This window comes from Nematolebias whitei, chromosome 2 (assembly GCF_014905685.2).
Source record: "Nematolebias whitei isolate Nwh7 chromosome 2, NemWhi1, whole genome shotgun sequence".
In the NCBI taxonomy this organism is placed as follows: Eukaryota; Metazoa; Chordata; class Actinopteri; order Cyprinodontiformes; family Rivulidae; genus Nematolebias; species Nematolebias whitei.
In genome coordinates, this window is record NC_056499.1 from 6,946,923 (window position 1) to 6,959,564 (window position 12,642).

A 12,642-nucleotide genomic window follows, 5' to 3' on the forward strand; every position below is an offset into this window, starting at 1 on the left:
GGGGTTCAGGCAAATTGATGCACTTTAAGTTTTTTCTGTTACACACTTAAAAACAATGTTAATAATAAAGTTATTCTTTAATGTAAGTTGATCTAGATTTTTTTTTTCTTTAATGCTAATAAAGCCACAATGCTATGGGGGGGGGGGGACGGACGAAATGTTTACTTCTTCCTGGGGGGCATAACAGAAAATAATAGAGAAGCACTGTATTATTATAACATGTATTATAGTAACTTTCTCTTGTCCCATCCATAACTTCTGATCTGCTAAAGATTATTTAACAAAACTTCATACGTGTATGCATCCTCTCCATGCGCTGTGTCCGGCACACTTTTCATCACCCCAGCTTCAAGGTCAAGATCACAAATCAAGGTCAAATATTATATAAGGTCTTTGCTTATTGCTATAGATTGCTGTATAATAGTTTGTCGTCGGGCGTATAATGTGCCGTATGTGGTCCTCTTGTTGTTTTATGCTCCAACCAAACGATGTTGATTAAATTCTAACAGTTTCTTCTTTCTCTGAGGAAAAAACTAGAATTACAGTTTGCAGTTGAGAGCAAATGACTAATAACCATGTTGAAACAAAACAAAGCAGAACACCCAGAATAGCTTCTACCCCTGATACTGTCGCAGTAAAAGTTATTAATTGTAAGTGATGGCTGCTCTTTATGGTGCTCTATAGGTCACAGCCAACGGTGCTGCAGCTCGGGAGTAAATTATAACGAGTGCTTTTGACAGCCGGCGTTCCCAGAGCACGTTGCCTTACAATAAAGAAACTTTACTGTGGTTTCTTTCATTGCTGTTAATAATCAGGTGACTTGAACAGTGAGCAGACTGCTTAAGGATCATCAGCTCGAGTATTTCGGGTATTTTTAGGGTCGATAAGTTGCTTTTTTTTTTCACTGGTTATAATAATTTACCCTAAGAAAAAGCTTGATTCTATTTTCCGTTTTACCAGTGCATCATAAAACTGCCTCTAGGTAATATCTGGTACCTCAGTGAATCTGCACCCCACAGATGCTCAGTGGGAGTAGAATAGCCTCTGCTGGTTTTGTTTGCATACACGTTAGAGCTTACTTCCCATCCTCTGGGATTTCCTTTAACATCGGCGCTCCGTTTCCTGTTGCTGAATTCCTTTTGTCCCTCAGAAAAAGTGGAGTGTTATCAGGCCCTTGTGCCTGTTATGAAGAGGATGAGACCAGCTCCACAGGATTTTGACCACGTTTTGATTATTTCAAAGCTCATTTAATCAGGGGAGCTTGGCAAATTGTGTTTACTGCCATTCGTTGGATCCCTCGGATGCGTCTGTAAATTCGTGCAACTTTGCTGCAATCAACACTTTGTAAGCGAGCCAATTATCACAAATTGTTTACTTTTTGTAAAACGCAGTTTAAATAGGAAGATTTTAAAAATCCTTTAGAGTCTATTTGCTGCTATTAAACTAAGTGAGAATCTTGAGTGAGAGTGAACTCTTCGAAGAGTATTTACTTACAAAGCACCTAAAACTGCCAAATTTAAATCTGTCGACAGACGTCTGTCAGGAGGGCCTGCTCTACGTTTAAGGTTTGAATCTTATCTGCTACTTAGACCTGTCACAAGAACAAATTTTGCTGGGCGATTAATTGTCTCAGAAACTATTGCGATAAACGTTACTATTGTTTGAAATTTGACAATAATTAGTAATTATTATATTATATATATTATTATAATTAGAAATTATTGTCAAATTTAAGAAGAAATGTTAATTTTATTTTTAGTGTAGTACATTTTTTGACCACTGGATGGCAGTATGACTGTTTGAACAGAAGAATGGATAGTGAGGGAGTGAGCAGTGTGTCTCTTTAAGAAAAATGGGAGGGAGGCCCCTTGACGTGACATGGGCTGTCTTTCTTTCCCTTTTTTCCAGTTCTCAAAATGGCGTGGTTTGAGCTCTTTAGCATAGCATTTGTCACACAAAGCTTTTAATAAAAAAATCAGTAAACAAGTTCTCAGCTTCTTTTTGCAGAAAAAAAACAACTTTTTACACAAAGACACGGGTTTCAACCGTGAATTTTGCAGCTTTGACAAAATGGAAGTTTTTTCCCCGAGGTCGGCCTGTTAGCTTAGCTCGTAGCTTAGCTTCTCAGCTGAGCTGCTTTAAACGATCCAATAACGCGATTTGGTTAAAACTGATTTTTAAAGATGAAAGAGAAAGGGAGGAATCAGTGAAGAGCACCGGAGTTGAACCTTTTGTCATCCAGTGTCTTCAGTAAAAAGAGAGAGACACGAAGAAGCGATAAAGCCGATAAATGAAAAGGAGGTTGATAATTTTCATTGATCATGCGATTAATTGATTTATTGTTTATCGCGACAGGTCTACTGCTACTTTCAATTCAATTCAGTTTATTTCTATAGCTCCAAGTCGCAACAGAAGTCATCTCAGGGCACCGAACAGAAACATTCACAGACATTATAAAAGACGATTAGCAAAAGTTCTCCATCTATCTCAGGAAGGAAGCCATCTTGTCTTTTTCTCTCCTGTTGTTGCGTTTACTTCTCGTCAGTGACCGTTCTTGATTTGTCAAACTTTAAGGAACACGTAACTCAATAAACACTAACTTAATAGTTTAGTCATCATATGTTTTACTATAATCTGTTCTTTATTGTTAATATCATCGCTTCAACAGAAGCACTTTTCACCAACGTACAGCAGGAAGTCGGTTGTCTGTGCTGTAACTAGTGGCATTTCCCTTTATGGTAATGAGGCTTTATGTTGCCTCAGAGGGAGGATGATTTGTTTGTGTAGTTTAGGACAAAGGAATGGGTGGACCAAAAAAAAGAATGTGGGGACTTTGTTTTTCAAGATAAAGATTTTCCACCCAAACACAAACCAAAGTCCTTTGTTTGAACTTTAGCTCTTAATTGGACACATATGAGAATATGATTCAACGGCTTTTCATATTCAGAGCCTTCTGAGATAATATAATAAATATGTTTGTTATACACTTCTTTTGTATGCACTGTCACACACTTTATAACAAAAAGAACTAAAAACAGTCTCATACTGCTAAGCACAAAGTAGACGTGCAATTCCAGAAGTTAAAAATGTTTTAATGGGGTTTAAAAGTTGACTTTCATTATTTCTTGTTTACTGTGAGCTTATGGAGATATAAATTCACAAAGTTGTCCAGCTGTATTGTTGGAAAAACACTCTAAAATGCCTTTAGGTGGATATGTTTCTGTAAGTCTGTCTTTGTTGTGCAAAAACTTGATGCACTTGTCCAGACTGGTAATTTGTGCTTTAATCATCCGTAAAGTAACGAGTGGAAAATCACCGTTTACTCTGGGTTTTTATTGACCTTACAAAGAAGTGAGAGAAATGACTGGGTTTAAATATTGGTTGGAAACAACCAGAGCTGTTGGGATGTTTGCGGTTTAAAGTACACTGTAACTACTCCTACTAAAATGTCTCTGCATGCTCACAGGAAGTTTAGGTGTTAGCTCGTTTTTTTTTATTTTTTTACCCATGTTGAGTGAGCGGTGCGTTAAAGTTTGACCTGATTTTAGCTTATACCAGTAAAAACTCTTGAAAAAGGACAACTTATTATTTTTTCAATTAATACAATTTGATTTTAGGCATATAATGTATTTTTTTTTTTTCTAGTTGAACATTTAGGAGTGCTCTTTTTACCTTTATTTTATTAAACCTGGTAACATTTTTTCAATATGTCGAGTCAAGGGAGCACAGAAGATGTTACATAGTTAGGGTAGGAATCTACAAACCGGATTCCAAAAAAGTTGGGACACTAAACAAATTGTGAATAAAAACTGAATGCAATGATGTGAAGGTGCCAACATCTAATATTTTATTCAGAATAGAACACAAATCACAGATCAAAAGTTTAAACTGAGAGAATGTATCATTTTAAGGGAAAAATCTGTTGTTTCCAAATTTCATGGCGTCAACAAATCCCAAAAAAGTTGGGACAAGTCCATTTTTACCACTGTGTGGCATCCCCCCTTCTTACAACACTCAACAGACGTCTGGGGACAGAGGAGACCAGTTTCTCAAGTTTAGAAATAGGAATGCTCTCCCATTCATGTCTAATACAGGCCTCCAACTGTTCAATCGTCTTGGGCCTTCTTTGTCGCACCTTCCTCTTTATGAAGCACCAAATGTTCTCTATAGGTGAAAGATCTGGACTGCAGGCTGGCCATTTCAGTACCTGGATCCTTCTCCTACGTAGCCATGATGTTGTGATTGCTGCAGAATGTGGTCTAGTATTATCGTGTTGAAAAATGCAGGGTCTTCCCTGAAAGAGATGACGTCTAGATTGGAGCATATGTTGTTCTAGAACCTGAACATAGTTCTCTGCATTAATGGTGCCTTTCCAGACATGCAAGCTGCCCATGCCACAAGTGCTCATGCAACCCCATACCATCAGTGATGCAGGCTTCTGAACGGAGCATTGATAACAACTTGGGCTATCCTTGTCCTCTCTGGTCCGGATGACATGGCGTCCCAGTGTTCCATAAAGAACTTCAAATCATGACTCATCTGACCACAGAACAGTCTTCCATTTTGCCACACTCCATTTTAAATGACCCCTGGCCCAGTGCAAACGTCTGAGCTTGTGGAGCTTGCTTAGAAATGGCTTCCTCTTTGCATTGTAGAGTTTCAGCTGGCAACGGCGGATGGCACGGTGGATTGTGTTCACTGACAATGCTTTCTGGAAGTATTCCTGAGCCCATTCTGTTATTTCCTTGACAGTGGCATTCCTGTTTGAGGTGCAGTGACGTTTAAGGGTCCGGAGATCACGAACATCCAGTAGAGTTTTAAGGCTTGACCCTTACGCACAGCGATTGTTCCAGATTCTCTGAATCTTTTGATGATGTTATGCACGGTTGATGATGATAACTTAAAAGTCTTTGCTATTTTACGCTGGGTAACACCATTCTGGTATTGCTGCACTATCTTTCTGCGCAACAATGGTGGAATTGGTGATCCTCTTACCATCTTGGCTTCTGAGAGACACTGACACTCTGAGAAGCTCTTTTTATACCCAATCATGTTGTCAGTTGACCTAATTAGTGTTTTTTGGTCTTCCAGCTGTTCGTTATATGCTCCATTTCCTTTTTCCAGCCACTTATTGCTACTTGTCCCAACTTTTTTGGGATTTGTTGACACTGTGAAATTTTGAATCAACATATTTTTCCTTTAAAATGTTACATTTACTCAGATTAAACTTTTGATCTGTCATCTATGTTATATTACGAATAAAATATTGACATTTACCATCTCCATATATCATTGCATTCAGTTTTTATTCACAATTTGTTTAGTGTCCCAACTTTTTTGGAATCCGGTTTGTAGAAGTTAAATATTTATGCATATGTTTGTTTTTTTGTATGTATGTATATGTATATATATAGTTATATATATATAAATGTAAACGTCCTTGTTTTATGCACTGAAAATTGTGCTTAAATTTAATGTTAACTACTTGAGCATCATGGCTGCATTAAACTTTATGATGAACTTTGTAGTTTAAAATCTCGACATGCTTAAACATAATCAGTCCTGTCAGCTTGTGAAAGTTACGCACAGCAGACGTACCCCACAAACGTGTGAAACCAAGGTGTTAGATGTCGTTTGAAAAACTGGAAAAGGGAAATCACAAACTCAGCCTGATGACGCAGAAGAAAGCAGAACGTTGCTCTAACTGGAAATCAGGAGGTCACTGCAAACATCTGACTGCACGTCACTCTAAATGTTGGAAAAACAAACTAAGGCAGCTGGTGACAACTAATTTATTACTGTTTGCTAGAAAACTGCTTGCTGTTCACAAAAAATCAGAATGAATGGCTGTGATATTTTATCATGTGTGAAAAATGCTCTTTAACATTTTTTTTTTTTAAATAAGTCCATAACCTCTAAAATACAAGCACAAAACAAATGGGTAAATACGTATGTAGATGGATGGACGGATGGATGGATGGATGGATGGATGGATGGATGGATGGATGGATGGATACTTTATTAATCCTGGGGGCATCCAGTAGCAAACGGAATAAATATGGCATTAGAGGATTAGCACTACAATGGGTATCCAGTTATTTGAATAATAGGAGACAGTTTGTACAGGTAAACTATGTAAGATCTGAATTTTGCGTTAATGGATGTGGAGTTCCTCAGGGCTCTGTGTTGGGACAAAATTTGTTTATTTTGTATGTGAATGATCTGGTTGATGTGTCAGGGCTTTTGAAGTGTGTTTTATTTGCAGATGATACCACCGTTTTTTGTTCGGACGAAGATATTGAACGGACGTTAGAGACGATACACGCAGAATTCGTAAAAATACAAACTTGGTTCCATAAGTTCTCATTAAATTTGAAAAAAGCAAACTAGATGATATTTAGTAATGGAAAAAAAATTAAACCAAGTCCCATTTAAAATAGACAGAATTGAAATTCATAGAGTTAATGAAATAAAATTTTGGGGTGTCGTTATTGATGAGAAGCTGACGTGGAAATCTCATGTAAATTAAGAATAAAAATGGCAAAATCAATTGCATTTCTGTATAAAGTAAGAGTTTTTGAATGACAAAGCTTTGTATATATTGTTTAATGTAATGATTGTTCCATATTTAATCCATTGTATTGAAGTTTGGGGAAAAGCACGCAAAACAATTACAAACCCTATTTTTATTTTTACAAAAAAGAGCTATAAGAATTATTAGTAGGAAGTGCAATGGTCACCCAACAAGTATATTATTTAATCGATTGAAATTATAAGAATTTTATGATTTGGTTGAATATAGTATTTTACAAGCCATGTATAAAACTCATAAAAAATTACCCCCAAAAATTCAGTTCAAATTTGTTTAAAAAGAAAGTCATTATAACCTTAAGGGATTGGAAATGTTTGTACAACTTCCGTTTAGAACTAGTCTGAAGGAGCTGCGTTGTAATTCAGGGAACACAATTGTGGAATTGCCTCGATATCACCAGAACATTTTCTAAAACAATGTATATGTTTAAAAAGATGATTAAATTAAAATTGTTGGGAAAGTATGGTGCCATGTGAAGGATGCCTGATGTTTTTTTGTTTTTACTTTTGAGATTAGTCAATCCTAAATTGTTGTTTGTTTTCTAGTTATTTTATATATTTTTTTTAAATAAGAGGCAGATATTATAAGAATTTTCTTCTTCTTTCTGCACCCGTTTCATTCAATGTTTTTCTTTTTAATGGATTTGTTTTGTTTCTTTTAATTGAATGAATAAATGAATAAATAAATGTTCTAATTATACAGAAAAAGATATGAAATAATCAAAAAAAGAAGCAGAATACACAAATAAAAAAAAACTATATGCACATGTACAATGTGGTAGGGAGTTCTACATTCATGATTAACCTATACACTACATTGCCAAAAGTATTTTCTCACCCATCCAGATTATTGGAATCAGGTGTACCAATCACTTCCACGGCCACAGGTGTATAAAATGAAGCACCTGGGCATGCAGACTGTTTTTACAAACATTTGTGAAAGAATGGGTCGCTCTCGGGAGCTCAGTGAAATCCAGCGTGGAACTGATAGGATGCCACCAGTGCAACAAATCCAGTCGTGAAATTTCCTCGCTCCTAAATATTCCACAGTCGACTGTCAGCTGTGTTATAAGAAAATGGAAGTGTTTGGGAATGACAGCAACTCAGCCACGAAGTGGTAGGTCACGTAAACTGACGGAGCGGGGTCAGCGGATGCTGAAGCGCATAGTGCGAAGAGGTCGCCAACTTTCTGCAGAGTCGATCACTACAGAGCTCCAAACTTCACGGGGCCTTCAGATTAGCTCAAGAACAGTGCGCAGAGAGCTTCATGGAATGGGTTTCCATGGTCGAGCAGCTGCATCCAAGCCATACATCACCAAGTGCAACGCAAAGCGTCGGATGCAGTGGTGTAGAGCACGCCCCCACTGGACTCTAGAGCAGTGGAGGTGCGTTCTCTGGAGTGAAGAATCGCGCTTCTTCATCTGGCAATCTGATGGACGAGTCTGGGTTTGGTGGTTGCCAGGAGAACGGTACTTGTCTGACCGCATTGTGCCAAGTGTAAAGTTTGGTGGAGGGGGGATTAAGGTGTGGAGCTGTTTATCAGGAGCTGGGCTTGGCCCCTTAGTTCCAGTGAAAGGAACTCTGACTGCTTCAGCAGACCAAGACATTTTGGACAATTCCATGCTCCCAACTTTGTGGGAACAGTTTGGAACTCGTCCTCTAGTTGGCTCTTCCAACGTGACTGTGCACCGGTGCACAAAGCAAGGTCCATAAAGACATGGATGCAGAGTGTGGTGTGGATGAACTTGACTGGCCTGCACAGAGTCCTGACCTTAACCCTTTGGGATGAATTAGAGCGGAGACTGAGAGTCAGGCCTTCTCGTCCAACATCAGTATGTGACCTCACAAATGCACATCTGGAAGAACGGTCAAAGATCCCCATAAACACACTCCTAAACCTTGTGGACAGCCTTCCCAGAACAGTTGAAGCTGTTCTAGCTGCAAAGGGTGGACCAACGTCATTTTGAACCCTATGGATTAGGAATGGGATGTCACTTAAGCTCATGTGAATCAAGGCAGGTGAGTGAATACTTTTGTCAATGTAGTGTATTTATATACATGCATACACATATACATGCATATACATATGCATAAGTGTCCGGGGTGCTGCAGATTTACAAGGCTCTATTTGACTGTATGAGGAGGAGGAGAATGTTTTTTGGTTTGTTTGTTCAGTCATACCAGTACTTGTAATGATTTTTGGCTGTGGGCTTCAAGGTGTTGGGTTCATAAATGTGTGAAAGTGGTTTTTGTTTTATTTCTACCTGTGAACTTTTCTGTGCAACATACTGGTTATTCCCTCTCATTTAGCCACAAAATACACAAGTGCCGTCAGCATGAAGTTACCAGCAACTGTGTCTGCCAACATCCACTGTCGACGTGTGTCTGGGTCTTTAACTGTAGGTCCACTAATTGCACGTTTGGTGAGAAAGCAGTCATTTGGTTTTTATGCCTAAGCTGCCACACACAACTCCCTTGATTTTTGCAGCAAGAATCAGAAATACAAACAAAATCTCCACTTAGAGTTTGAACTTCGACATAAACCTCTCTGTCCTTTGAAGTGATGCTTTTTTTTGTGCTGAACTGGCTTCAGTGTTTCAGTTAATGTGACCTTCATTACCTCGTTCACTCGTGTCTCCTGTGATCTGCAGAGAGATGCGCTGTAATTTAGTTGCCCTTCACTTCAGGTGCTCCGTCCTTGCAGCAGGCAGTTTTCTATCTACCTTCTCCAACATGTTTTTCTGCGCAGCTTGTGTACCCAGGTGTTCTGCTGTACTGCGAGCACAAGGCAACGGAGGGAGCAGCATTCAGGGTTATTTTCACTGTATGCCTTCTGCTTCTGTCAACAATTTCTGAAAGTGTTCCCACATTGTGAAGGCCTGCTGCAGACGGTTGTATTGTTATGCATGCTAAAATGATACCTTTTTTTTTTTTGTATGCATAGTTTGTAAGTGTGTTTATGCACATAGCTCCTGATGCTCTGCATTTTACACCAACCCAAAATTTTAATGAGTCTTGGCCTGCTCTGGAATTCAGCAGCGAGTCTCATTAGTGAGGAGTCTGCCATGCTCCTGTGCCTCTAATCTCATTCTCGTCATCTGTCATCCCACTGAGCATTAGGATCTCTAATAATTAATTTGACATGATGACACTCATGGATGGTGCATAATTATTTAATGTCTTTTTCATGTTCGAGTGGAAGAAGTCGACGTGTATTTATTAACTCCTTGTGTATTTGCATCCTCTGTGCTTAGGTCACTTGGGCAGAGCAACAGGTGTCGAAACGGAGGAAAAAGAGGGATACCATTGTAGAATTTATTGACCCCAAGTATAGAGACCAGTGGTACCTGGTGAGTATGAACACTGCACAACAAAATCTGACTGAACTAAGTTTTATGTGTTGTGTGTTGCCGAGACACATCCTACCTGCACTGCCCCAAGTCAATACAGCAAAACTAATTTATAAATGTAAAGTATTTTAAACGGAGTCAAAAGGCATCTCTAACAAATTTACAATAAGGCTTTTGTGTGGAATCCTGTTAACAAGGCAGGAAGGTGTCAAAAAGGATTCTGCTTCCATCATCGTATCCGTGCGTTCATAAAGATCAAACTTGAATTATGAGAGGCATGCTCGTGGAAAGTGAGGGTTTACTGTAGTTCATAAACAGCTGCAACAAAAAGGGAACGCAGACCGAGGAAGGGGTGATTGATCTTGAAGTGGTCTTGTTTTTATTGGATTGATTTTTGCATTTGACTTGAGGAATTGATACACTGGCCTGTTAAAAGCAGCGGTAACAACTCTTGAGACTTTCTGCTCAGCTCCTCACTTCAATTACTGCGAGGTTGCTGCAGGCTGCAGATGATTCATGGTGATGCAAAACAGACTCGCATCAACCATTCCTTAGAATAGATGCACTTTAGCAGACTGCGCTCCCCACGAGTTCTAGTAGTTAGTTAGTTAGTGGTACCTTGACAAGACGAGTAGAAACAGACCAGCACGGCCTGTAGTGTTACTAGTGGTAATACATTCTGCTAAGATGACAACACTCACAACTTACCGTAATTTCCAGTCTATAGAGCGCACCTGACTACAAGCCGTGCACACGAAGTTTAAAATAAAACACAATTTTGTACATAAATAAGCCGTGCTTGTGTATAAGCTGCAAGCGCCCACATTTTAATAACACAAACTGTACACAGCTCCTGACAGAATGTGCAGCTCTTGTTGCAATACAAGAATCAACCACCAGATGGCGTTTCATAGACTCTGGTTTGCTTTCAACACGCACAGACTGCTGATCCTCACAGCTCTTCATAACCCTGTCTGACTCATGGTTACTCTACTAAATACAGCAACCTACAATTTTCTGAATGAACATAAAACTACCGGTAATCACTGGAGAGAACTGCGCTGACGAAGCTACGGCTAAATGTTTTTGGTGGCAGGAAGCTAAATATAAAAAAATACATAAATTAGCCGCAGTGTCCAAAGCGTATGAAAAAAGTAGCGGCTTATACACCGGAAATTATACACCACTTTTGATAATAAAGAGAAAATGCTTATTTTGAAATTTAATAGCACTTTTGTCAGTGTCATAATGAAAATGTCTGACAATCACACAATCGTAAAAAAAATTGTCTGAAAAATGTAATTTTGTCTAAATTTTAATTTCCTCAACATTCAATATACTTAAGTTGTAACTGACTGTGTTCTCTCCAAATCTTCACATGTAATTAGAAGCATAAACATGTAGGCAAGGTTGTCGGGTGGCTTCAACACATGCCGCGCCTCTTTTGGCCTTGTAAGCTTCAGCATAGCCAACTTTGCTGACCAGAGGAGACTGTTGGCAGTGTGTTGCTTTTAGGCCTATGCTCATGTTAAGCAATTTTTATACTACTAAATCATTAAAATGTCTCAAAGTAAAGACAAAGCCGTTGCGCTGAAAGGGAGAAGGCGCATCACTCACTTGATGAACATTCAAAATGAAACAAGTCGACCAGAGAGGACCTTGTTCAGCCTTACCCTGCATTGCAAATCACAGCTTTTTCTCCATGGTTCCGAGTATCAAGGGTGTTACAAGGTTGAAGAATAAACTTAATTCTGTCTGATCAATGGGATAACATGATACAAGTGTTGCAGTCCAAGAGGAAAAAGCTCTGAGTGACACATCAGGCACATTACATTTTAATGGTAAACTTTGAAATAGCAGCTTTGAACTATTTGAAAGCCAGACGTGACGTCTGATAAAAGGTCAAGTGAAATGTCAAAAGCCTATCAGAAAGCATGCAGGAGGATTACTGTGCACCATCATCCACTTCACCGTTAATTTAGTTTGCTTGGAGGTTAATAAAGTGACCAGTGAGTGCAAATGTGGTACTTATGCACTTTTTGCTGCCTGTCACTTTTCCTTTTTAATATAAAATAACTTTTTGCCTTCTTCATCCTCAGTACAACATCAACCACAATGACTTAAATGCAAAAGGAGCGTGGGCGTTGGGCTACACAGGTAAAGGTGTAGTCGTGTCCATCTTAGATGATGGAATAGAAAAGAACCATCCGGACCTGATGCAGAACTACGTGAGTATAACAGCTGAATGAGCTCAAGCTAATCAAAACTAACGCATCAAAAGAGCATTTTACTTTAAATTGAAAATAAATTGGCTTCTATGTGTCTAACACTTGATTCGTTAAATAATAATGAACCAATCGTTTCGACATCTGACACTATCGGCACTTTTGTCTCTTTCAGGACCCGGAGGCCAGTTACGATGTGAACGATGGCGACCCAGATCCCCAGCCTCGATACACGCAGCTCAACGACAACAGGTAAACACATCAACATTTATTTGTCTTTTGATTTCTCCTGCAAAATACATTTTTCGAAATCATATGCGTAATAAATAACTTGGATTGTTTTTGTTTCCACCTTTGTTGACTGATAGCTATGTTAGTGTTTGAATAATCAAAGCATTAGGTTATTTTTCACTGTTGAAAATATGAGAAGCTCTTTCCTCTTTTTGTTTTGAGCAGTCTGGTTTTTGTGCTGCTTT

At 38.8% G+C, this 12,642-nt stretch overlaps 1 protein-coding gene across 1 annotated transcript in view; it reads left to right on the forward strand.

Annotated features, from left to right (window-relative positions):
* furina (furin (paired basic amino acid cleaving enzyme) a) overlaps nt 1-12,642 on the forward strand; it is a 107,412-nt gene that overhangs the window by 57,050 nt on the left and 37,720 nt on the right. Inside the window, exons 4-6 of the mRNA XM_037689787.1 lie at nt 9,846-9,941; nt 12,041-12,169; nt 12,342-12,418. Of these exons, the coding sequence (XP_037545715.1) occupies nt 9,846-9,941; nt 12,041-12,169; nt 12,342-12,418 (302 nt within the window). The remainder of the gene's footprint in view (nt 1-9,845; nt 9,942-12,040; nt 12,170-12,341; nt 12,419-12,642) is intronic.